Here is a 26156-nt window from a genome sequence, read left to right as displayed (position 1 = left end):
TGAGCTGATCGCAGCTGCCGCAATCAGCTCGGCAGCGCTTTTTCGGCACTTGTACATATTTTGACTTGGTCTAAGTCAAAACGTATAAGTGACGACTAGGCTACCTGTTAAACCTTTTGGTTATACCTACAGTACGACTAAGTCTAGGTCGACCCACCTCCTGCCCTTTCCCCTCCTTTCTAACAAGATTTTTTGGCTAATCATGATTTTGAATTTATTCCCCAAAGCAGTAAGATAGCAAAGTTGCTTACCTGTAACAGTTGATTGCTGTAGATAGCAGGGGCATGCAGCCACACTTATTGCTGAAGTCCTCAGACTGAGCCTGTGTGTCGGTGCTCTCCCCTACCTATAGTAAGCTTTTGGCTTACTGAACATGTGCAGGATGCTCTACACCTGGAGCCCCCTCCCCTGATCCTGTCAGTTTTTTATCTAGCAATATAACAAGTCGAGATGAGGGGGACAGTGGATGGGCAAGTGTGGCTGCATTCCCCTGCTGTCTACAGGGAACACCTGTTACAGGTAATCAACTTTGCTTTCTCTGGAGACAAGCAGGGGATATGCAGGCACACTTGTTGGCGAGTCCCAAGCTGAAAAAGCAGACAGGCGGTGGACATAAATTACATAAACCTGATTGCCCAAAACAACCGTCTTGTGCTAAGCATTGGTCTAAACCAGGGGTAGGGAACTCCGGTCCTCGAGAGCCGTATTCCAGTCGGGTTTTCAGGATTTCCCCAATGAATATGCATTGAAAGCAGTGCATGCACATAGATCTCATGTATATTCATTGGGGAAATCCTGAAAACCCGACTGGAATACGGCTCTCGAGGACCGGAATTCCCTACCCCTGGTCTAAACAATAGCACTTTGTAAACGTAGGCACTGAACATAAGAACATATGAACATAAGAATTGCCGCTGCTGGGTCAGACCAGTGGTCCATTGTGCCTAACAGTCCTCTCACGCGGCAGCCCACAGGTTAAAGACCAGTGCCCTAACCGAGACCAGCCTCACCTGCGTACATTACAGTTCAACAGAAACTTGTCTAGTCTTGTCTTGAATCCCTGGAGGGTGTTTTCCCCTATAACAGACTCTAGAAGAGCATTCCAGTTCTCCATCACTCTCAGGATGAAGAACTTCCTTATGTTTGTACAGAATCTATCCCATTCTAACTTTAGAGAGTGCCCTCTCGTTCTCCCCACCTTGGAGAGGGTGAACAACCTGTCCTTATCTACTAAGTCTATTCTCTTCATTATCTTGAATGTTTCAATCATGTCCCCTCTCAGTCTTCTGTTTTCAAGGGAGAAGAGGCCCAGTTTCTCTAATCTCTCATTGTACGGCAACTCCTCCAGCCCCTTAATCATTTTAGTCGCTCTTCTCTGGACCCTTTCAAGTAGTACTGTGTCTTTCTTCATGTACGGCGACCAGTGTTGGGTGCAGTATTCCAGGTGAGGGCGTACCATGGCCCGGTACAGTGGCATGATAATCTTCTCCGATCTGTTCGTGATTCCTAGAATTCTGTTCGCCCTTTTTGCCATCGCCATGCATTGCACAGACAGCTTCATTGACTTGTTGACTAATACTCCCAAATCTCTTTCCTGGGGGGTCTCTCCAAGTACCGCCACGGACATCTTGTATTCGCGTGTGAGATTTTTGTTACCGACATGCATCACCTTACACTTATCCACGTTGAACCTCATTTGCCATGTCGCTGCCCATTTTTCGAGCATGGTTATTTCGCATTGCAGATCTTCACAATCCCCCTGTGTCTTCACTATTCTGAATAACTTCGTATCGTCTGCAAATTTAATCACCTCACTTGTACCAATTTCTAGATCATTTATGAATATGTTGAAGAGCACGGGTCCAAGCCCAAGCCTTGCGGCACCCCGCTGGTGACGTTCTTAACTTCTTTCAATCCGAGTATTGTCCATTTACCCCCACTCTCTGTTTCCTATCCGCCAGGCAGTTTTTAATCCATGTGAATATTTCACCCTCTATTCCATGGCTCATAATTTTCCGAAGTAGTCATTCATGCAGAACCTTGAGATAAAAAAAAGAAGTACTCTTCTGCAATCTAAGGTATGAAGGGACTCTTCTACTGCAGAAGAGTGAGGAGGTGGAAAGAACAAAGGCAAAGTGATGGTTTGATTAAGGCAGAATTCCAAAACCACCTTGGGAAGAGATTTAGGATGAGTCCGCAATTGCACTTTATTTGGAAAACTTTGTAAATAAGGATAATATGTGAATAAAGCTTGAAGCTCACTAACTCTCCTAACTGATTTAAGCACTGTTAGAAAGGCTGTTTTCCAGGCAAGAAAGGTGAGAGTTGCAGATCCCAGTGGCTCAAAAGGGTCTTTCATCAATTGTTCCAAGACTACATTGAGGTCCCAGGATGGAGGAGGTTCTCTCAGTGAAGGTCTAAGATTGGTAAGACCTCTCATAAAGCGAGAAATGAGAGGGTGCTGTGAAACTGGTTTAACATGCACCAATGAGTGATACGCTGAAATGGCTGACAAATTAAATCTTACAGAGTTTGTCTTTAGGCCGGAGTCTGACAAGTGTAGAAGATACGTGAAGATATAATCCAGTGGGCAATGAAGAGGAAGTGAAAAACACTTCCATTTAGCCTGATAAGATTTTCTAGTGGAAGGTCGTCTCGCTGCAAGCAGAACTGACTTTACTGATTGTGAAATAGGAAGGCTGGTTAGGAGTGAACTCTCAATTTCCAAGCTGTGAGGTCTGATACTGAGGAGATTGGGATGCAGTAGTTGACCATTCTGATGAGAGAGAAGAGAAGGATAGGAGGAGCATCCAGAAGATCCAGGAGCAGTGGATACCATATCTGTCTGGGCCACCAGGGTGCAATGAGTATGAGTTGTGCCTTGTCTACGGTAACTTTCTGAAGAACCCTGGAAATGAAAGGAAACAGTGGGAAAGCATAGAAAAGATTGTGGCCCCATGGAATGGAAAACACATCTCTAGCTATTACTCATGGAGCTGGACATAGGGAGGAAAACAGATTGAATCGAGCATTGATCTGAGAAGCGAAGAGACCACCTGGGGAGTCCCCTATTGTTGGAAAATATAATGTAGAACAGTAGGATTTAGGGTCCACTCGTGAGGATTGAGTTTCCTGCTGAGGGAGTCTACTAGGACATTGTGTTCCCCTGGAATACAGACTGCATGAAGGTCCACTTGAAGAGAAAGAGCATAGTTCTATAGACAGTAAGCTTCCCTGCAGAGTTGAAGGGATCCCAAGCCCCCCTGCTTGTTTATATAAAACATAGCCAGTTGATTGTCTGTGTGAATGAGAATGTTTCCTTTGGAAATCCACAGACAAAAGGCCTGAAGAGCGTAATAAATTGTTCGGAGTTCTAAGTGATTGATATGCAAAGTCTTTTCTTTTGTTGACTACTGACCCTGAGTTTTGAGGCTGTTGAAAGCATCCAGCCCTGGTTGGAAGCATCGGATGTTATTGTAATAATTGGAGGTGGAAGTTGGAATGGACATCCTTTTTGCAGGAAGGTGGAATGAATCCACCACAGAAGAGAATCTTGCTTGATCCTTGAAGGCAGAGGAATCAGCTTTGAAAGTGGATGAAGGCGTCGATTCCAGTGTAGCTTCATGTGCCACTGTAGTAGACACATGAGGAGTCTGGCATGTGGCACCAGCGAAAGCGATGCTGCCATGTGGCCTAAAAGGCATAATTTAGTTCAAGCTGGTAGGGAAGAAGATTGCCTTACTTGGTCTGTTTGCATGATTATGGCCTGATGTCTTTCCTGAGGAAAATAAGCCTTTGCAGATATTGTGTTTACAAGTGCTCCAATAAGCGTGAGGGAACGAACTGGAGTTAGCTTGGACTTCTCAAAGTTGATTATGAAACCCAGTGTTTACAATGTGTGCACTGTAGTTTGAATGTTGAGTAGAAGACAGTCCTTGGAATGAACTACCAATAGCCAATCGTCTAGGTAAGGGAACACTATATGTGCTGTTTTCGCAAATGCACCATTATCACATCCAGGCACTTTGTGAACACCTGTGGTGATGATGATAGGCCAAAGGGCAGGACTTTGTACTGGAAATGCATGTTGAGAAACTTGGTGCCAATGGGAAGGATGAATGGGAATGTGAGTGTATACATCCTTGAGGTCTAGTGTGACTAAACAATCGCATTGTTTCAGTAAGGGAAGAATTTCTGGAAGGGATATCATTCTGAACTTTTCCTTCTTGAGGCAGGCATTGAGAAGTCTGAAGTCAATGATCATGCGGAAACCTTGCGTCTTGGGGATTAGGAAAAATGCATTTGAAGAAGTAGTACCCTTTCTATAGCATTGTTCTGAAGAAGAAGAGATTACTCTGCTGCAAGTTGAGGAATGTGCTGATAAAGCACAGTGGACGGTGGTGGTGTCTGACAGGGGAAGATATGGGGGAGGAAATTTAGTAAATATCCTTGAGAAATGACACAGAGGACCCATTGATCTGTTGTGATGTCCTACCAAGCTGAAAAGAACTGGGTTAGCTACCCTCTCACTGGCAGAGGGTCAAACATTAGTCAAAGGCTTAACTGCAGGCAGTGGAGATACAGAGGACTACTTACAGTCTCTAGGACATTGATTTGGTGCATAAGAAGAAGACTGTGATCGTTGCATGCTGGTTCTAGTATAAGGCATGAACAGTCGCCTAGGATAATATTGTTGAAAGAATTGTTGATGGTAAGCTCTACGATAAGAAAACAGCAGAAGGAGGGAGACAAAACTGCTGGAAGTGATCCAGCCAGTCTGTCCCGCCAGTTTGTCCTGGAGTTCCTCTCTGAGGTCTGATGCTCTAAGTTATGCTGTGCTTCGGGCTGCAGTTCTGGTCATCATAGGCATCACAATTGGCTTTAATTAAGTGGTAAGTACACTCCTGAAGTGCTACATGAAGATTTGGAATGGCCTCAGTTGAAGCAGTGTCAAGTTGTTGAAGGATTGAATGTTGAAAATGCAGGATTTGAAGCTGATGAGCCATAATCCTAGAAGAAAGCATAGAGCCCTGATATAACTTGCAGTCAGCGGAATCCAGGAGATGACAATCTTTAACTGGGGGAGCATTAGCAGGAAATGTTGATGTTTTTGATTTCTTAATAGCTGACTCTGAGACCATGGAATGGTGAGGAAGTTGAAGCAGTTCATGACCAGGTGCCTCTTTCACCTTGTATTTTAATTCAAGTCTCTTAGAAGCTGTGGAGACTGATAAGGGTTTTTGCCAGTTAGCCAGAGGTAGGGCTTATAATATCTGATGTACTGGCAATGAAATAATTTCCTTTGATGAAGTTTTACAGGATTAATGGATAGCTTGAAAATCCTTACTGCCTGTGGGCACAGTGGCCTGATGAAGATTCAGAAAAGTAGAAACCTTTTGTATGAACTTAGGATAAGAAAACTCCTTTGTTGGGACTGGCTGCAAAAGAGGTAAAGAAGGCTGGTCAAGGTTTAACACAAGGACATCATCATGATCTGACCAATCTTTAGGAGAATCTACCTGCACTGGAGATGTGGGACCCCAATCCATGCTCTGAGGAATTCCAACAGAGTTTGATAAAACAGGATTGGCTGAAGAAAGTAGTTCCACACAAGGAGGACACTGCTGTCTGTGCTTTGAGAAGAGGAATAGCAGGAGCAGGAGAAGAAGGCTGAAGTAAAGCATAACTATCCTGCATAAACTTTTGTGAAAGACTGAAAAAATTAGAAAATGACTGAATAGACTCAGAACCTTGAAAATGAGGTTCTGGAGCTAAAACAGGAGAGCAAGATGTTTAGGTGGTACCTGGTCGTGGTCCAAAGGAGCTGGAGAGGCAACCCATTTAATCTTAGCATGGGCTTTTGCTGATTTTGAAAGGTTTTCAAAGTTGCAGCCAAATCTTTCAGTATGGAGCTGGGAGAGGACCATAAGGCCAAATCTGAGCCCCCGGGAGCTTTCCCAGAAACATCCACTGATAGCATCCCTGTGTCTTTCTGTGAGGGACATTCCGCTTAAGTTGTCGCTGGTAGAGAGGGAGTATCAGCCCTTTGGACAGGCTTCTTTTTATGTGCTGCTGCAACTGTCATTTTTAATTCTCTGCTGGCATTGGCGGCACTGAGCTTCCCTCCCCTGGCAGTACCAAAACAGGGCCCTGGGGGGAGGGAGCAAGCAGTGAAGTTAGCAGTCTCGACTCCTTCATTATAGTTCCGGCGTGAAGGGAGAGATGCTGTTCATGGCGCCAGTCTTTAAGGAAAAGAGAGGTTTTCATGGTCTCAAAGCCCACACTATTTAAGCGTTTTTTTTAAATCATATTTTTTCTGTGAGAGTCTCTCTTTTTTTTTTTTAAATTAATGGAAAGAACTAATGCCCTAATGGCTAGAAAGCCTTTTGGGTTTATTTTTCCTTTTTTTTCTGAGGAGAGAGAGGGGAGAGCTGCAACTCTACAGGAGCGGTTGAAGAAAAAACTGACAGGATGAGGGGAGAGGCTCCAGGTGTTGGGCATCCCACACATGCTCAGTAAGCCAAAAGCTTACTATAGCTAGGGGAGAACACCGACACAGGATCAGTCAGAGGACTTCACCAAAAAGTGTACCTGCATAACCACTGCTTGTCTCCGGATAAATTTAGGTTCACTGATTCTACCCACTGAAATCAGTGCTTCAAGTCCAATAAAGCATCGGGGGAAAACAGTCCAAATCCCACTATAGCTCCTTAGGATTGTAAGCAAGTCACTTAGGGCTCCTTTTACTAGGGTTACCATTATTTGTGAAGACAAAAAAATAGGACACATGACTCCACCACAGCCTCACCTACATTCCACCCATTTCCTTGGTCCCTCTTCCCATCTTGTGTACCCTTTTAGTGATTGTCTCTATCTCTCTCTTCCTCCAACCCTCTTCCCCCACAGGGTGCTTCTCTCTCTCTCTCCTTCCAACCCCGCTCTCCTGTGTGTGCAAAGTGATGCACATTGGGAAGAATAACCTGAATCACAGTTACCAGATGCTAGGATCCACCTTGGGGGTTAGCGCCCTAGAAAAGGATCTGGGTATCATTGTAGACAATACGATGAAACCTTCCGCCCAATGTGCAGTGGCGGCCAAAAATGCAAACAGGATGCTGGGAATTATTAAAAAAGGGTTGGTTAACAAGACTAAGAATATCATAATCCCCTGTTTTGCTCCCTGGTACGACCTCATCCAGAGTATTGCGTTCAATTCTGGTCTCCTTATCTCAAGAAAGATATAGTGGCACTAGAAAAGGTTCAAAGAAGAGCGACCAAGATGGTAAAGGGGATGGAACTCCTCTCGTACGAGGAAAGACTAAAACAGTTAGGGCTCTTCAGCTTGGAAAAGAGACGGTTGAGGGGAGATATGATTGAAGTCTACAAAATCCTGAGTGGAGTAGAACGGGTACAAGTGGATCGATTTATCACTCCGTCAAAAATTACAAAGACTAGGGGATACTCGATGAAGTTACAGGGAAATACTTTTAAAACCAATAGGAGGAAATATTTTTTCACTCAGAGAATAGTTAAGCTCTGGAACGCGTTGCTAGAGGATGTGGTAAGAGTGGATAGCATATCTGGTTTTAAGAAAGGTTTGGACAAGTTCCTGGAGGAAAAGTCCATAGTCTGTTATTGAGAAAGATATGGAGGAAGTCACTGCCATGGAATATTGCTACACCTTGGGTTTTGACCAGGTACTAGTAACTTGGATTGGCCACCGTGAGAACAGGTCACTGGGCTTGATGGACCATTGGTCTGACCCAGTAAGGCTATTCTTATATTCTCTATTTCCTACCATCCAACAACCCCCTCCCCCCACGGTTGCCCCTCTCTCGCCTTCTAACCTCCTCTCCTTCTTGTGCAAGCTTTACTTTATCATAGTTCCCAGGGAGAGTGTTGTTTCTGCTTGGGCCCATAGGCCCCCACTGAAAACTGGGCTTGGTAGAAACCTGCATTGGCCCTATCCCGCTTTGGCAGCCAAAAGACTCGCCATCCTCCAAGCTCTTTAAATTTCATGTCAGCTTAGCTGTATGAGCTTTACTTTTCATTTCCCAGGGAAAGTGATGGCTTTCCCAGGGAGAGTGATGGCTCTTTCTGGTCTCTTAGGTCATAAAAACATAAGAATTGCCACTGCTGGGTCAGACCAGTGGTCCATCGTGCCCAGCAGTCCACTCACGTGGTAGCCCTTAAGTCAAAGACAGTGCCTTCATTGAAAACTGGGCCTGGCAGATACCTACTGAAAAACGTCAATGTGGCTGAGTTGACACCACCACTTTGGACACCGAAAGACTTGCCATCCACTAAGTTCTTTAAATTTCATATCAGCTTGACTGTGCAAGCTTTACATTCTAATTTCCCAGGGAGAGTGATGGTTCTGTCTGTGCCCATAGACTCCCATTGAAAACTGGGCCTGGCAGATGCCTGCTAGGAAACGCCGATGTGGCTGAGTTGGCACCACCCTATTTGGCTGCCAAAAAACTCACTATCTTTTAGCTCACATGGGTCAAACTTAAGGCCCGTGGGCCGAATCTGGCCCACCTAACCATTTTATGTGGCACACGGCAATGCTCCTGAACTGCCCTTCTCACAGTCCAGCGTGTCCTCCCTCCCATGCTGGTCTGACGTCACCGTCACGCTGGAAAGTCTGCCAGCTTCAGCAGCAATACGGCAGTGTTGTCTGTGCCTCCCCCACCTGCCTTCTGTCTGTCACGGTCCACCTGGGCGGAAACAGGAAGTTGCGCATCATTGGAGACAGATGCGACAGGGAAAAGCAGGAGGGGGAGCCAAGTACAATACTGCCAAATCACTGAGGCTGGCAGACTCCTCAGCTTGGTGGCATCGGACCGGCGCTGGAGGAAAAGACACATCAGGCAGTGAGGAGAGAGGGTCTGGCACTAGAGGGAAAGGGAAGCTGGGCTGTGAAGAGAGCAAGATGAAGGGAGAGTGGTTGGATCTGGGGTAGTATGAAGAAAGAGTACTTGAAGGGAGAACTGTTGGGAAGAGAAAGGGAAAAATGGTGAACCTGGGGGGAGGGAGGAAGTCAGGCAGACAGGGGAGAGATGGGATGGGGCAGTTGGGAAGAGAAAGGGAGAGAAGTTGGATCTGGAGATGGAAAATTGATAGGTAGCTGAAAATCTAAAAAGGAGGATGAGAAAGAGGGCAAGATTTGAGTGGACAGAGGCAGAAAAGAAAAAAAAAGGAGAAAAGTTGAAAGGAAAAAATCAATATGTTGGAGACAGGGACTGGAGCAAGAGAGAAGAGGAGAAAAAAATGGACAGCAGACACTGGAAAGAGAATTAGAAGATAGACAAAATCAGAAAGAGAAACTGGGGCTAAAAGCAAAATGATCAGACAACAAGAGGTAGAAAAAATAATTTTATTTTCCATTTTGTGATTACAATACATCAGATTTGAAATGTGTATCCTGCCAGAGCTGGTGTTAGATAGCAAGCATGAACTAGGACCTAAAAGAGAGGAAAAGTCTTTTTTATTTATTTTGTAGTCGGCGTGGGATTGGAGAGGTTGTATCCCTATACTTCTACTAAGACTAACCCCCTCCTTTGCTGGTGCGCAGCGTGGGTTTTGGCGGCGGCGATTGATCCAACGCTCACAGAAGTCTTGTGAGCATTGGAGCAGCCGCCGGCACTGGGGCCCACGCTGTGCATCAGCAAAGGAGGGGGGGGTAAGTATCTTAATAATAAAATCCGGCCCACGACTTAGCCTGTGTTTTAGATTTCAGCCCCTTATGTGATTTGAGTTTGATTGACACCCCTGCTCTTAGCTCTTGGCTTGGCTGTGGGAGATTTACTTTGTCTTGTTTCGCAGGGAGAATGATGGTTCTGTCTGGGCCCATAGACCCTCCATAGAAAACTGGTCCTGGCAGATACCTGCCAGGAAATGCCGACACGGCTGATTTGGCACCGCTGCCTTTGGCCACCGAAGGACTTGCTATCCTCCAAGTTCTTTAAAGTTCATGTCAGCTTGGCTGTACAAGTAGTACTTTGTCTCATTTCCCAGCGAGAGTGATGGTTCTGTCTGGGCCCATAGGCCCCCATTGATAACTGGGCCTGCCGGATGTGTTGATGTGGCTGAGTTGGCCCTGTCCCCTTTGGCAGCCAAAGGTTGTGTCAGCCTCCAAGCTCTTTAAATTTGATCTCAGCTTGGCAGTGCCCGCTGTACCTTATCTGGTTTCTAAGGCAGAGTGATGGTTCTTTCTGGGCCCATACACCCCCACTGAAAACTGCACCTGGTGGAATTCTGCCTGGATGCATTGATGCGGCTGAATTAACCCCGCCTCCTTTGGCAGCCAAAAAGTTCAATATATTCATTAATGACCTGGAAACAGGGACGAAGTGCGAAATTATAAAATTCACGGACAACACAAAACTCTCCAGTAGGGTCGGAACTCTTGAGAAATGCAAAGAACTACAAAGTGACCTGAACAAGCTGGGTCAGTGGCCAAAAAGATGGCAGATGAACTTCAATGTAGAGAAATGTAAAGTCTTGCACATAGGGAAAGGAAACCCGATGTACAGCTATACGATTGGAGGGAGGGTACTGGGAGAAGGCAACCTAGAAAAAGACTTGGGGGTATTGGTTGATACAACGATGAAGCCAGCGATACAATGTGCAGTGGCTTCAAAGAAGGCGAACAGAATGTTGGGCATTATCAAAAAAGGTATCACTACCAGAACGAAGGAAGTTATCCTGCCACTGTATCGAGCGATGGTGCGCCCGCATCTGGAGTACTGCATCCAATACTGGTTGCCACACCTTAAGAAGGATATGGTGATACTCGAGAGGGTCCAGAGAAGAGCAACAAAGATGATAAAGGGCATGGAAAACCTTTCATATACTGAAAGGCTAGAGAAGCTGGGGCTCTTTACCCTGGAAAAGCGGAGACTTAGAGGGGACATGATAGAGACTTATAAAATCATGAAAGGCATAGAGAAGACAGATTCTTCAGACTAGCGGGGACATCAAAAACAAGAGGGCATTCAGAAAAACTGAAAGGAGACAGATTCAAGACGAATGCTAGGAAGTTCTTCTTCACTCAGAGGGTGGTGGACACCTGGAATGCGCTTCCAGGAGAGGTGATAGGACAGAGTACAATATTGGGTTTCAAAAAGGGATTGGATGACTTCCTGAAGGAGAAAGGGATTACAGGGTATAGATAGAGGGTTACTATACAGGGTACTTCAGGATTAGGGTATAAACAATTTAGGTGGTGGAGAACTTACAGGTCATGGACCTGGGGGGCCGCCGCGGGAGCGGACTGCTGGGCACGATGGACCCTTGGTCTGACCCGGCAGAGGCAATGCTTATGTTCTTATGTCTCGCTAGCCTCCAAGCTTCATCACAATAGTCTCCCATTCAGCCTGCATGGAACAAATCACATTCTACCATAAATGCTGGGGGAACAATTCCCATTTAACCTGTAAAGGGAAAGAAGATGGTATGGAACACAAAACGCCTCCTCCAACCATAAGGAGATAAATTACTTTTGATTAATAACCAATCCGTGAGATGATGTAATAAACATGCTACATTAGTTTCACATTGTGAAAAGCTATCCCATCCTAAGCCCAGTCCTCCATTAAGTAATGCAAATACAATTAGGGCTTTTTCATTGCCCAGCAGAATTTAGACACCAACTGATATTATCGTATTAAGTCTTTACACAGGAGACGAATGGGCAAGATTTGTAACAATGCCATCTGGGAAAAATGACCATTCTAATTGAGCCAAAAATTGGCCTTGTTTTGCTCATCATTTTGGCAACATTTAATTCATACAGCTGAACAGTTGACAATGCTAACAATATTCCTAGATACTGGAATGAGCCAAATGCCCATGTTAATGGGAAGGAATCCTCCCTAAGTTGCTTAACTTCAGCTGTCAATGGCAACACAATATTTCATATTGAGAAAAGAGGAGGAGGGGTCCTCCTCCTAGCTAAAGAAGTTTTTCTCTTCTCTAAACTGGACACTCTAGATTTAGTTAGTGTTGATTTCCTTTTTCTTTGTCCTCCCATTCCCTTAACATCCTCCTCTGCTATTGTGTTCCTGGTGCCATTACCCATGTCTACTCATCACAAAGGGTGGCTGGCTGATATAAACTTGTCACCAAGTTTCCATTCTCATTGGTGACTTTAACGTGCACTTGAATGATAGGTACTACGATCCTTTCATAGGTGAGTTTCTTGATTTACTTATTTTTACTGACTCCTCATTTATCACTTTGAGAATGCAAATTAACCAGATTCTCCCAGTGCCTTGGTCGGCATCACCTCATAAGCTTTTCTATATTAATGGATACTATTGTCGCTTCATCTTCTCCCCCCACTATTTTTAAATATAGTCATTTTGAACTTTCTAACCTGAAATAAGCACTCTCTGACAAATAAACTTCTTTTACTCCCCAAGACTCTAGCCAGATGGTTGAAACCTGGAATGAAGCTTTACTTTAAACCCTGACCCAGATCATTCCCATGCAGAACTTTACTAGTAGGAGACATCATAAAATCCCCTGGTTCAATAAAAGGGGGGTGCTGTAAAGTTCTCAAGTCAACAAACTTCCTAAATTCTGAACATTATTTTGCCACTGAAGCTGAAAGAGTGTTATTTTATTTTGTAAAGTGCCAATTTGCAGAATCGTAATCTATGTTTTGACATTGTCTCAGATCATTGATTGAACCATGCCAACGAAAAGAGTGGAATTTTCAATCTGACCCATCATGAAGTTTCTATTCCTGCAGAAGAAAACGCCAAAGGAAATCCATGCATGTATGATGCAAACACTGAATGACAAATGCCCATCATAATCCACAGTGAAGAAGTGGTGTGCACATGTTCAGTGTGGAGATTTTGAGACTGAAGATGCAAGGTCCGGAAAGCCTCAAAAGGTATCAACTCCTGAAATTGTGCACCATGTCCATGACCTGATTTTGGCAGATCGGTGAATATTGGCTAAAACAATTGATGAGACACTACAGATATCAAGGGAAACATGGGTGTGTAATCCGTGAGCAGCTGGGTATGCAGAAGCTGTCTGCCAAGTGGGTGTCCAAATGTTTGAATGCTGACGAGAAATGATGTAGAATGGACACTTCAAAGATGATTTTGAACCATTTTCAGCGAACTGGTGTCAACCTTTTGGAACAACCAGTTACTGTTGATGAAACATGGTTACACCACTAGGTCCCTGAGACAAATCAACTGTCCATGCAATAGCAGCACTCAGGTTCTCCAAGGCCAAGGAAATTCAAGACCCAAAAGTCAGCAGGAAAGGTCATGGCTACAGTGTTATAGGATCAGGAAGGTGTTATAATGACTGACTATCTTCCAAAGGTCCAAACAGCTAATGCAGAATACTACTATAACTTGCTGTGCCAATTAAAGGAAGCATTGAAAGAAAAAAGGAGAGGGAAGCTGTGGAAAGGAGTTATCTTTTTTGGAAGACAATGCAGCTGCTCGCAAGGCTGGCAAAACAATGGATGTTTTGAAGCAGTTAGGGTTTCAGTGCAGAGACCATCCACCCTACTCACCAGATCTTGTTTCATCTATTTTCTGTTTCCAAACCTTAAAAGAGTTTGAAAGAGTGACGCTTTCCGAGTGATTCAAGGTGAATGCAGTAACGTAGCAGTATTTTAGTGATCAGACATCAAAGTATTTTTTGGAAGGGTTAAGGAAACTTCAGACATGATGTGCCACGTGTGTTAAACTTAAGGGTAAATGTGAGGGGGTGCTGAAAAATTCTCAGCCCAACCAACTTCCTAAATTCTGAGCATTATTTTGCCACTGTAGCTGAGAAGAGTGTTATTTTATTTTGCAAAGTGACAATTTGCAGAATTGCAATGCTATGTTTTGACTATTTTCTGTTTCAAAACCTTAGAGAGGGCGATAGATGCCTGGAGGAAGTGGTAGAGAGGAAAACGGTGATGGAATTCAAAAAAGCATGGGATAAACATAGCAGATCTCTAATTAAAAAATGAAGGATGTAAATTAAAGAGCTAAGGTTGGTACTGGACAGACTTTCATGGTCTGTGTCCCATATGTGCTGATTTGGTGTAGCATGGGGTGGGGAGGGCACCACTGGGAACTCCACTAACGTGGAATATGAGGATGCTACTGGCAAGACTTTATGGTAGATATCCTGAAAACAGGATAGTTGGATAGGCTGGAGTGAGTTTGGACAGCAACTTCAGCATTTGGAACATGACAAAAAGCTTCACAGGCCTGCTCTGGGGCCTTTTTTCTGATGTAACTTCCTGGCAAGTCACTTAATCCTCCATTTCCCCAGGTACAAAATAAGTACCTGTATATAATATGTAAACTACTTTGGTTGTAATCACAAAAAGGCAGTATAACAAGTCCCATTCCATAAATGCTAGAAAATACTATGTGAAGCTGTTTGATAACTTTGTAAAGGCTGCTCATGGAAAACTTGGATGTTGAAAGGGGATAGATTCCGTACAAATGTAAGGAAGTTCTTCTTCACCCAGAGAGTGGTAGAAAGCTGGAACGCTCTTCCGGAGGCTGTTATAGGGGAAAACACCCTCCAGGGATTCAAAACAAAGTTAGACAAGTTCCTGCTGAACAAGAACGTGCGCTGTTAGGGCTAGTCTTTGTTAGGGTGCTGGTCTTTGACCAGAGGGCCGCCGCATGAGCAGACTGCTGGGCATGATGGACCACTGGGCTGAAAGTTTTGGAAATTAATTACCGTATTTTTGCTCCATAAGATGCACTTTTTCCCCCCAAAAAGTGGGTGGAACAGTCTGTGCATCTTATGGAGTGAATATAACAATTTCCACCCCCCCCCCCCCGGTCGTACCTTTTTAAATCCCCCTTAAATCCTGATGGTCCAGCGGTGTTCCGCGCTCCTGCCCCTCCCTCGCTGGACGGCTGCCTCATTATCTCGGGGCCAGCCATGCACAAGGCAGGAGTGAGCTTTTCGTGCTCCAGGCTGGGCCTGCGACGCTCGCTGAATGGCTGCCATCAGTTCTCGCGGGACTCAGAACATTCTAGACAAGTGGGTTATCTCCCAAAGGCCACGTGCCAGATGCACAAGGAATCCACTCTGCGACTCTCCTCTACTTCACTGGGAACTCTAGCACCACCTGCAGTTAGTACCCAAGCACAAAGAGCTCCAAGGAAAATACATGAAGGAGAACATGTCCAAGAATCAACTGTTCTGCTCTACAAAGTAACATGAAAACAACAACTTCAAAACAGCGAACGAAGGCATCAAAAGAGCTCCGAAAAGACCCCTGCATGCACATGAACATATAAACAAAATTCTTCAAAACCCCAAACTGGAAACCAAGAAACAACTTTGAAAGGCATAAACAGAATGAGACAGTAGGCAGGCACAGAAAGGACAGGGCAGGAGTCGAGAATGTCTCACCTATCTACTGGAAAATATATTATCAAGGTAAGAACATAATCTCCTTTTCCAGTGCAATAGGTGAGTCATTATAGACAAATGGGACGTACAAAAGCAGTCCTAAAGAGTTAGAGCGGGCTGACTGTGCTGCCCCTCAAAACTGAGGACCCAAAGACAGAGTCCTATTTTGCCGCCACATCCACTCTGTACAATTTGGTAAACGTGTGCAGAGTGGACCAAGTAGCTGTCCCACAAATCTCCTCTGGGGAGACCACTCTAGCTTCAGCCCACAAAGAAGCCACACCTCTGCTAGAATGTGCCTTGACAGAGATTGCTTCCCGGGAAGAATGTAGGCTGACAAAATGGCCTTATTGATACATCTAGAAAAGTGGCCTTGGAAGCAGGAGTGCCCCACTTGGTAGAATAAATCAGCACAAACAGATGTTCAGAGAGACGGAATTCATTAGTGACCTCCAGATAGTGCAGAAGAACTCTGCAAATATCCAATTTTTTCAAGATGCAATCCTGCATCTTCGAGCCAGAAGGCTGAGCCCCAAAAAAGAAGGTCACCCCAACGAGCTAGTCAAATGTTTTCTCACCTGCTTAGTTAGAGGAGAGGCTAAGCTTTGCACTGTTGCCTCTCCTGACAGCGCCACGTGGCATATGGCGCACGGACGCTCCTGAGGCACTAAATTTGCACAATCCTGGCAAGAATTCACAAAAGAAGAGGCAAAATTTGCAAAATTGTAACAGCAGGGAGCTTTAAAAAAAAAAAATAAATAAATAAAATTGCTAAAAATCCAAGATAGCCACTGTTAAGAAATTTGTGCCAAAATTGCGTTTTTTAGAAATATATTGCAAGTCACAAAAATGGCGATTTTAGGATTTTTCAGGTAGGAGAACACAGAGGGACATACAGAAACCTTCAAAACTGTCAAATTCAGACTCTCCTCCCACCAATCCATTTCACAGGCTGTGACAGCTTCACTCACTGAGACCTCTGCTGGAAATGTGATGCAGCCTGCCTCAGCCCTCTTAAAATAACTGGAATCAGAGAATCACTCCAACCACCAGACTGACAGACATGCTTAGAAAAGGGCGGAGGTGGAAAAACACAGCTGGTACCCTATGAGGCACCACTGAATTTCCTAGGTATGCCAAACAGCTTGTGCTCAAACCCTTGTTCGGCAGTAGGAGGAAAAACGCAGGGACAGCCCTAAGCTCCTAAAACCAATGCAGGCTGGCTAACAGGTACTAAAGTCTGTGGGGTTCATAATCGAAAGAGAAAAATGTCCAAAAACCGGCCTAAGTTGGCACTTGGACGAACATTTCCCAAATACGTCCAAGTGCCGATAATAAAAACAAGTTTTGGACGTATTTCGAAACGACCTAGGCCTACATAGTGCCGCTAAATGACCAAAGCTAAATGGGGCGTTTTGGGAGGAGTGTTGAGGGCGGGAGTTGGGCAGGACATGGGCCGGCTTAGACTTAGTAATACAGCATGTATAACCGAAAGTTATACAGCCCAGGATCGACAGAACTTGGATGTTGTGACTTAGACCATGTAAAACATGGTCTAAGTCACAAAAACCCACCTAAAGTCACCAGATAAGCACTGCAAACACATAAAACAGACCCCCACACACTATCCCAGTGATCATCGACCCTCCCCCACCCCCATAAAAATATTAATCACACCTTTAAAATTCAGCCTCCAGACCATCATCACCTGGCCGCCTGGCATAGGAAAGCCTTGTCGTCCAGCACAGAGGCGGCTTAAGTCATCTTAGGGGTGGGTTAGGGACCCATAGAGAGGAGGACCCATGCCCATAAGCCCCTGTAATCACTGCATTGATATTGAAACGTGCATTGCCCTATACATCCCCACTACCCTTTTTTACTGGCATATAAGTGGCTCCTGCAGCCATAAGGGCTATTGGGATGGTAGCTGAGTGGGTCTAGAGGATTCTGGAGGTGGTTTGGGGGGCTCACTGTAACCTATAAGGGAGCTGTAGGGAGGAGACATGGCACCCTTTTTGTGAAGTTCACAGCAGTGCCCTGTAAGGTACCCCACTATTTAAGTGGCATGTCTGAGTATGCAGTCCATCACTTTGCAGACCCCTCCCACGTCCGACAGAGCTTGTTCTAGGCGTTTTGGACTTAGACGGAAAGTTGGACGATCAGATCGGCAGGACGTATAATTAGATGATTTTCGAAACAAAAAAAAGTTGGATATATTTTTCGAAAATGTGTCTTAAGCTGTTTTTTTTTTACTTTGGATGACTTGCGAGATGGACATAAATGGATTTAGACGTCACTTTCGATTAAGCCCCTCTGTGTGTTCTCAACGCAGGTAGAGCCACAAAGAAATCCCAAAAAGCGAACAAAAACATGGAATAAAATAAGAAAAAGGGGAGAACAGAACAAAACTCCTTCATGCACACGTTCAGAAGGTAAAAAAAATGCAGGTGGTGCTAGAGCTCCCAGTGAAGTAGAGAGTCACAGAAAGATTCTAGAGTGGATTCCTTCTACATATGGCCGCTGCCATAGGGAGATAACCTACTCGTCTAGAATGTCTCACCTACTGCACTGGGAACGTTGCTCAGGCTAGTCATCTTTGAAAAGAGTTTGCACGGGATGCATGTGGAAAAAAGGGAGAAGTTGCCTTTGTCCCTCCAGGTTACACCTTGAGCCATGACTTCCAGTCCAGGCACACCTTAGGCTGTGACTTAAGTATCACAATGCGCAGCTGAATTTTAAAGCACTGGTAGCAAGGATAGTTCGATTATTTTTTTTATCAACTAAATGTTTTAAGTAAAAATAAATCTACCATTCCTCAACCTGATTTTAGAGTAGTGTTTCATAGTTCAATTTTGTCACGGCGGCAGGTCCAAGATGGCAGCATGCACCTGACATTAACAAGACCTTTGTTGAAGCTGGGCTGCTCTTACCTTGTGCTTCGATACCCTGTGCGGGCTGCTTCCTGTGCAACCCCTGCAATGGCTTCAACCCAGCAAATGATGGATTGGTTTGCCTGCATATTTTGAGAACACCCCTGATCCACCCATGTCTCTCCCGTGGCCATACTCCTCTTTTTTAATAGCATGTGATCCAATTTAGGCACCCATTATTACAGGATAGAACATAAGATTTGCCGCTGCTGGGTCAGACCAGTGGTCCATCGTGCCCAGCAGTCCGCTCACGCGGCAGCCCTTAGGTCAAAGACCAGTGTCCTATTTAAATTTAGCCTTACTTGCGTATGTTCTGTTCCAGTAGGAACTTATCCAACCTTGTCTCGAATCCCTGAAGGATGCTTTCCCCTATAACAGCGTTCCAGATTTCTACCACTCTCTGGATGAAGAAGAACTTCCTTATGTTTGTACGGAATCTTTTCCCTTCTAACTTTAGCCCTCTCGTTCTCCTAAAACCAATGAAGTGTTTGTTAGCTCCAATAATTAAATCATTAGAACCAATTTATTATTTTGGGTGTAACCTTTATAGAATCCAGGGGAAAATCCTTACTTAGAACAAGGTCAGAGGTTCAACATGATTATGATAAAACATGTACAAAAAAAAAAAAAAAAGCAGCCGTTTCACATATATAAGCTGTAAGGCAGAGCTCATAGCCTTTTATTCATTCACAGTGAATCTTAAGGAAACGTTATTGTATTTACATATCCCAAATAAATCACCAGTGCCTTTGATTTGCCACCAAGAAAAAGTTTTCAATGATACTGTACACTAACAATACATTGTTTCCACAAAACAAACACATTGTTTCCACAAAACAAACACAGGAAGATGGGTTTACAGTTTCTGGTCTTTATAAGGACTTCCATCGATTATTGGGGCCGGCTGACCGCGCTGTCCTACACGCCAGTTGGTGCCAGGATCTGGGGATAGCATGGGATGCTTTAGATCTCCCTTCCTTGATTGCAAGAATCCCGGGAGTCTCCGTTAATGCAGATCTACGGGAGTGTCAGTTTAGGGTTCTTCATCGGGGCTATTTTACGAAAAGTCAGTTATATTATTCGGGTTACACGGACTCTCCTTTATGCCCTAAGTGTCTCCAGCAACCCCATTCGTTTATCCATGCCTTCTGGTCTTGTGTGAAAATCAAACGTTTTTGGCGGCAGATTGTAACTTATGCGGAGAGCGTCTTAGGCAATGCATTACCTTTCTCTGCCGCTGGTCCCTTGCTGGATAAATATGAGGCCTTCTGCTTGTCGGATTCGGGTCAGCGGCAGTTTATGAGACGGGTGGGTGTCTTGGGGAAGAAGGTAATTCTATCTGTTTGGATTGGGGAACCTTCTCCATCCTTTTGGGACTGGAGGAATCGTTTGCATGCTCTGCTGCTGTTGGAGTGTAAGGATGCGTCTTACAGCTTACGACGAAGGCGACTCTTTCTTCGGATCTGGGATTCTTACCTTTTTTCATTATCACCACGGGCTAGAAGTGACATTCTAAATTCCTTGTGACTTTTTCTGAGACCTGGGCTTGTTTTCCATCTTTGAGGGGCGCCAGGTATACTTCTCTTTCTCTTTCTTTCTTCTCCTTCTTTACTCTCTTTCCTCTTTCTTTCAGTGTTGGTGTTACTCATTGTCTTGGGCAGTGGGCTATCTGAGTCCAAGCCTACTGCACTATAATTTTTCTCGTTTCAGACTAGGGGGTTTGGGGAGGGGGGGTGGTGTGGGTGGGATTGTTGGATCTCCTATTTTGTTTCTGATGTTTTCTTCTGTTACTGTGGTTCTGACATATTGGTCTGTTCTGTGTTATTTGATAATAAAAATCGATTCAACATAAAATATAGCAAGGAAAGGCACCTTGTCCTCTGGCTGCTACTACAACAGAAGAGCACAGGATCTCCTAATAGGCATGCCATGTACTGCAATGGAATAAAATGTTACACAGCCAAAGGCTACAGGGGAAGAGCTGTACCATGGCTAGCCTGCTGACTCAGCTGTTTGTCTTATGCATTACCAAAGGCAATACCTCCAATTCAGAGCTTCAAAAGCAACATTTTTCATTTCCAGAGTTAAAGGGGGAATCATCCACTATACAACAGGACTCTGCAAGTCCCCAAAATGGAACAGGGAGGGGGGATCCCATTTTAGGATGGTTTACATATCTGTGGGGAAGGGCACATGACTACACATCAATGAGAGGCAGAGAAAATTGAATGGCATAGGGAGGATAAAACATGAAATGACCAACAACGCACAAAGCCAAACACAGGAGCTCCTAGTCAAAGTGGAAAGTACAGCACATTTAGATATAAGGTCAACTCTGGCACTTGTATGCACAATACTGTTTCCATTTCTCTCAACGGCATACCAGAGGACAAGCGTCCGAGAGTTGCTTTGCTTCCACAGAGTTTCTTTTTTACCCAATGATTTGGTTTCATGAAACTAAAGGATTTCACAGAAAAGAAGAACTATTTTATTTTATTTTTTACAGATATTTTTCCCTTCTTTAAAATGCAGGAAGCTAAATTCTTGGGAAAGCAAATGTGCAAACTGACCGATTTGCAAGCTTTTATTGCCAGTCTGACCCTGCACCCAGTGTGTTCCCACATAGCTCCAGCCCATCATAAGATTCAGATACTGTGACATTTCTTCTTCTCCAAAGTCTGCACTTTTGCAAAGGCTGAATGATATGGATCAAAATGCTTCTGCATAAGAACTAGGGAACCAGTCCTACATCTCTTAAGGATATGAACAGCCTTACAGATTTTTTGTACATTCATTCTGAACCTGAGACTTTGGCCAAAAAAGTCAGTTCTGTATGCTTTGTGTCCATCACAGTGATTGCGAAATATTTTGGAATAAAATGAATTGGACTAAGAGACCTCCAGATTAATTCCTTGGCGTGAGGAATATGATTTTCTTTTAACAAACTCAACCCCCTTTTACTAAGCTGAGATAAAGGTTTCTACCGGGGTGCAGAGCGCTAAATGCTTTGACTCTCATAGATTCCTATGAGAGTCGGAACATTTAACCATGGTAGAAACCTCTACAATGGCTTAGTAAAAGGGGGGGCCTCATCTTTTTAACCAATATTACAACATATATATACAGTGTGTGTGTGTGTATATATATATATATATGTATATATATATATATTTTTTTTATTTATTTATTTTTTAAGGGCAAACACAATAGCAAAACTGTATTTGTTTATCCATGCATTTTACAATAATTTGCCAAAAATGTAAGCTCCGGACACGACCAGGTTAGAATTTGTTGGCTGCATTTCATTTGAGCCTTGTGTAAAAATTTTGCAAGTGTATCCCTGTATTTTCAGATTCATTAGTCCCGAGTCCTGACTGTCATAAATGACATTGGCTCACTGAGCCAGGCTCCCTTTTTGTCCCGTCCATAGCTCCCGAAGCTCTACCTTACAGCCCAGATCTCTCAGGGCCGCTTTCGCTGCATCAGCACAGTCTCTGTGTGCAGCCTGGGCTTCCAGTATCAGGGTCTCGGCTCCCATCTCCAAAATGGGCTGAGAGAACTCCCGCATTCGAGAGACAAGATTACGGATCAACATGCATGCCTGTTTCTGTTTGGGGGAGAAGGGAGGAGAGGAAGGAAAAACACATCAGTGCATCTGATATTGACAGAATCGGCTCTTGCTCAGACAAGGGCAAGTGATTTTCATAAAACACTTGAGTGGGACTGTCCTGCACAATTTTATCTATTATAAAGGCTGAGAGGGTTAAACATGCAAAACATCTGGTCTCTTTTTCAGATATACTTGATGAGTAGGATATGTGAAACGCTATCAACAAAAGGACTCTATCCAAAGAATATTTTTAATCAGAGAGCAGCCTTTCAAATAGAAACCTCTTCAGGGGATAATGATTAGATATGACATGCTGAAAGGAAGGAGAAATTAGGTCTTATCTATTTTCTTTCCTTTGGACCCTCCAGCCCAGGGGTTCTCAACACAGTCCTTGGGACACACAAAGCCAATTAGATTTTCTGGATATCTACAATGATTATTCATGAGATAAATTTACATGCAATACCTCCATTGTATAGAAATCTCTCTCATGTATATTCATTGGAGGTATCCTGAAAACCTGATTGGCTAGGTGTGACCCGAGGACTGGGCTGAAAACCCCTGCTCCAGACCATTCACACTACAATCAGCAGATGGAGACTGAGGCCCAGATGCACTAAAGTCAGCGATAATCACCAAGGCAAGTACTTGGTTCATATGGACAGCAATGTTACTTACTGTAACAGTTGTTATCCAGGGACAGCAGGCAGCTATTCTCACTAATGGGTGATGGGATCCAATGGAGCCCCGATGTGGACCCCTCACAAGCATTTTTGCTTGATGAAACTCGAAGTTTCGAGTCACCCGTACCACGCATGCGCGAGTGCCTTCCCGCCCAGACCAGGGTGCGTCTCCTCAGTTCAGATAGCCAGCAGAGAAGCCAACCCAGGGGAAGTGGGTGGGATGTGAGAATAGCTGCCTGCTGTCCCTGGATAACAACTGTTACAGTAAGTAACATTGCTTTATCCCAGGACAAGCAGGCAGGTATTCTCACTAATGGGTGACCTCCAAGCTAACCACAATGGGATGGTGGGAGAGTTGGCAATTTAGGAGAATAAATTTTGTAATACTGTTTGGCCAAACTGTCCATCCCGTCTGGAGAAAGTAGCCAGACAATAATGAGAAGTGAAGGTGTGAACCGAGGACCAAGTGGCAGCCTTACAAATCTCCTCAATTGGTGTCGATCTGAGGAAGGCTACAGAGGCTGCCATTGCTCTGACCTTGTGGGCTGTGACTTTACTGTGAAGTGGTAATCCAGCCTGGGCATAGCAGAAGGAGATACATGCCGCCATCCAGTTGGAGATGGTGTGCTTAGAGATGGGACGTCCCAACTTGTTCGGATCAAAGGAGATGAAAACTTGAGGAGCAGTTCTGTGTGGCTTGGTGCGTTCCAGGTAGAAAGCCAAGGCACGTTTACAGTCCAGAGTATGAAGAGCTGATTCTCCAGGGTGAGAATGAGGCTTTGGAAAAAACACAGGGAGAACAATGGATTCAGATGAAATTCCGAGACCACTTTGGGGAGGAATTTTGGATGAGTGCGAAGGACCACCTTGTCATGGTGGAATACTGTGAAAGGTGGATCCGCCACCAATGCTTGAAGCTCACTAACTCGATGAGCAGAGGTGAGGCCAATAAGGAACACCACTTTCCAAGTGAGATACTTCAGATGAGCCTTGTGGAGAGGTTCAAATGGAGGTTTCATAAGCTGAGAAAGAACATTGAGGTCCCAAACCACTGGAGGCGGTTTGAGGGGAGGATTGACATGGAAAAGTCCTTTTATGAATCTGGAAACCACCGGATGAGCAGAGAGGGGTTTCCCTTGGAGAGGCTGATGGAAAGCAGCAATTGCACTAAGATGGACTCGTATCGATGTAGACTTGAGACCAGAGTGGGAGAGGTGCAAGAGATAATCCAAAACTGAAGACAAGGAGGAGTGTTGTGGCTCATGATGATGAGAAAAGCACCAAGCAGAGAATCTAGCCAACTTCTGGTGGTAGCATTGTCTAGTAGCAGGCTTCCTTGAAGCTTCCAGGACCTCTCTCACAGGTTGAGAAAACTGAAGAGGGGTTACGTTGAGAGGAACTAAGCTGTCAGGTGTAGAGACTGTAGGTTGGGATGAAGTAGAGATCTCTGCTGCTGCGTAAACAGTGATGGAAACACTGGTAAAGGGAAGGGCTCCCTGCTGCTGAGTTGAAGTAGAAGGGAGTACCAAGGTTGTCTGGGCCACCGTGGAGCGAACACGATCATGGTGGCATGGTCTGACTTGAGTTTGACTAGAGTCTTCTGGATGAGAGGAAATGGAGGAAACGCATATAGGAAGAGATTCGTCCAATCCAGAAGAAAAGCATCTGCCTAGAGGCGGTGAGGAGTGTAGATCCTGGAGCAGAACTGAGGCAGTTTGAAGTTGTGGGGGGCTGCAAAGAGGTCGATCTGAGGAGTTCCCCAATGAGAGAAGATGTGATGGAGGGGTGTTGAGTGGAGGGTCCACTCATGAGGTTGCAGCAGACGACTCAAGTTGTCCGCCAAGGCATTGTCCGCCCCCTGAATGTAGACGGCTTTGAGGAAAGTGTTGTGACGAATCGCCCAATCCCAAATTTTCAGAGCTTCCTGACAGAGGGAGGCCATGCCTCCCTGTTTGTTGATATAATACATGGCGACTGGTTGTCTGTGCGAATGAGGACCACCTCGTCTTGAAGCAGGTGCTGGAAGGTATTGAGAGCATTGAAAATCGGCCTGAGTTCCAGGAGATTGATGTGGCACTGGCGGTCTGTGCTGGTCCAGTGACCCTGAGTGCGTAGGCCGTCCAGATGAGATTCCCAAGCATAAGTGGATGAGTCGGTCGTGAGGACTTTCTGATGGGGGGGAGTTTGGAACAGCAAACCTCTGGATAGATTGGAGGATAATATCCACCAGCGAAGAGACTGTTGCAGAGCAGGAGTGACCCGGATGTGTCGGGACAGATGGTCGGATATCTGCGTCCACTGAGATGCCAGGGTCCACTGGGGAATCCTGAGGTGAAGTCTGGCAAAAGGAGTCACGTGAACTGTAGAGGCCATTGGCCCAGGAGAACCATCATGTGTCTCGCCGAGATGGACGGGCGAGAGGACACCAAGTGGCAAAGATGGAGGAGAGCTTCCAGCTGTTCGGAGGGGAGGAGCGCTCTGAGTTGGGTAGTATTCAGAACAGCTCCGATGAAGGGAAGAGTCTGTGAGGGTTGTAGATGGGATTTCGGAAAGTTTATCTCGAATCGCAGATGTTGCAGCAACCAAATCGTCTTCTGGGTCGCGAGGACGACTCCCTGAGATGTAGAATTCTTGATGAGCCATTCGTCCAGGTAGGGGAATACCTGGAGGCCGTGGCTCCTGAGTGCTGCAGCCACCACTACCAGGCACTTGGTGAAGACTTGGGGTGACAAGGTCAGGCCAAAGGGAAGCACTCGGTATTGGAGATGAAGATGTCCCACCCTGAATCTGAGGTATTGGCGGGAAGCCAGATTAATGGGAATGTGGGTGTAGGCTTCCTTGAGATCCAGAGAGCATAACCAGTTGTTCTGCTCGAGGAGGGGGTACAGGGATGTCAGGGTCAACATGCGAAACTTCTCTTTGACCAGAAACTTGTTGAGCACCCTGAGGTCCAAAATGGGTCGCAGATCGCCCGTCTTCTTTGGAACAAGGAAGTACCGGGAGTAAAAACCCTTGTTCTGTTGAGACACAGGAACTGGCTCGACGGCTCCGAGCTGTAATAGAGCCTGAGCTTCCTGAAGAAGAAGGGCGGTCTGGGTCAAGTTGGAAGGATACTCTCTTGGAGGATGTTCCGGGGGTACTTGATCGAACTGGAGAGAGTATCCTTCTCTGATGATGGAAAGGACCCAGAGATCGGTGGTAATGTCGTCCATCGGTGGTAAAAGTGATGGAGATGACCTCCAATTGGTAGAGCAGCTGAGAATGGCAGGACGACCGAAGTTACATCCTCTATGAGACAGTCAAAAGGGCTGAGAAGCCTTAGGGATGGAGGATGGCTGAGGCTTCTGCTGCTGTTTATGGGAATGCTGCCGCTTCACAGGCTGTCGGATGGGTGGAGCCTGTTTAGGTGGGTAACGCCGTTGGTATATTAATGGTGGGCGTGCAGCACGAGGAGAAGCAGGCTTAGGCTTCAGACGCAGGATGGATTGGAAGGATTTCTCATGGTCCGAGAGCTTCTTGGTCGCC

At 45.2% G+C, this 26156-nt stretch overlaps 1 protein-coding gene across 3 annotated transcripts in view; it reads right to left on the bottom strand.

Annotated features, from left to right (window-relative positions):
* Positions 1-18978: 18978 nt before the first annotated feature.
* ARMC6 (armadillo repeat containing 6) overlaps positions 18979-26156 on the bottom strand; it is a 71736-nt gene continuing 64558 nt past the window's right edge. For all 3 annotated transcript variants that reach the window (XM_033954292.1, XM_033954291.1, XM_033954293.1), the window contains exon 8: positions 18979-21945. In XM_033954292.1, the coding sequence (XP_033810183.1) occupies positions 21733-21945 (213 nt within the window). In that variant the 3' untranslated portion in view covers positions 18979-21732. The remainder of the gene's footprint in view (positions 21946-26156) is intronic.

The sequence above is a fragment of the Geotrypetes seraphini genome, chromosome 8 (assembly GCF_902459505.1).
Source record: "Geotrypetes seraphini chromosome 8, aGeoSer1.1, whole genome shotgun sequence".
Classification (NCBI taxonomy): Eukaryota; Metazoa; Chordata; class Amphibia; order Gymnophiona; family Dermophiidae; genus Geotrypetes; species Geotrypetes seraphini.
The sequence above is the reverse complement of the archived record's forward strand: the minus strand, read 5'-3'. Positions and strand labels throughout refer to the sequence as shown.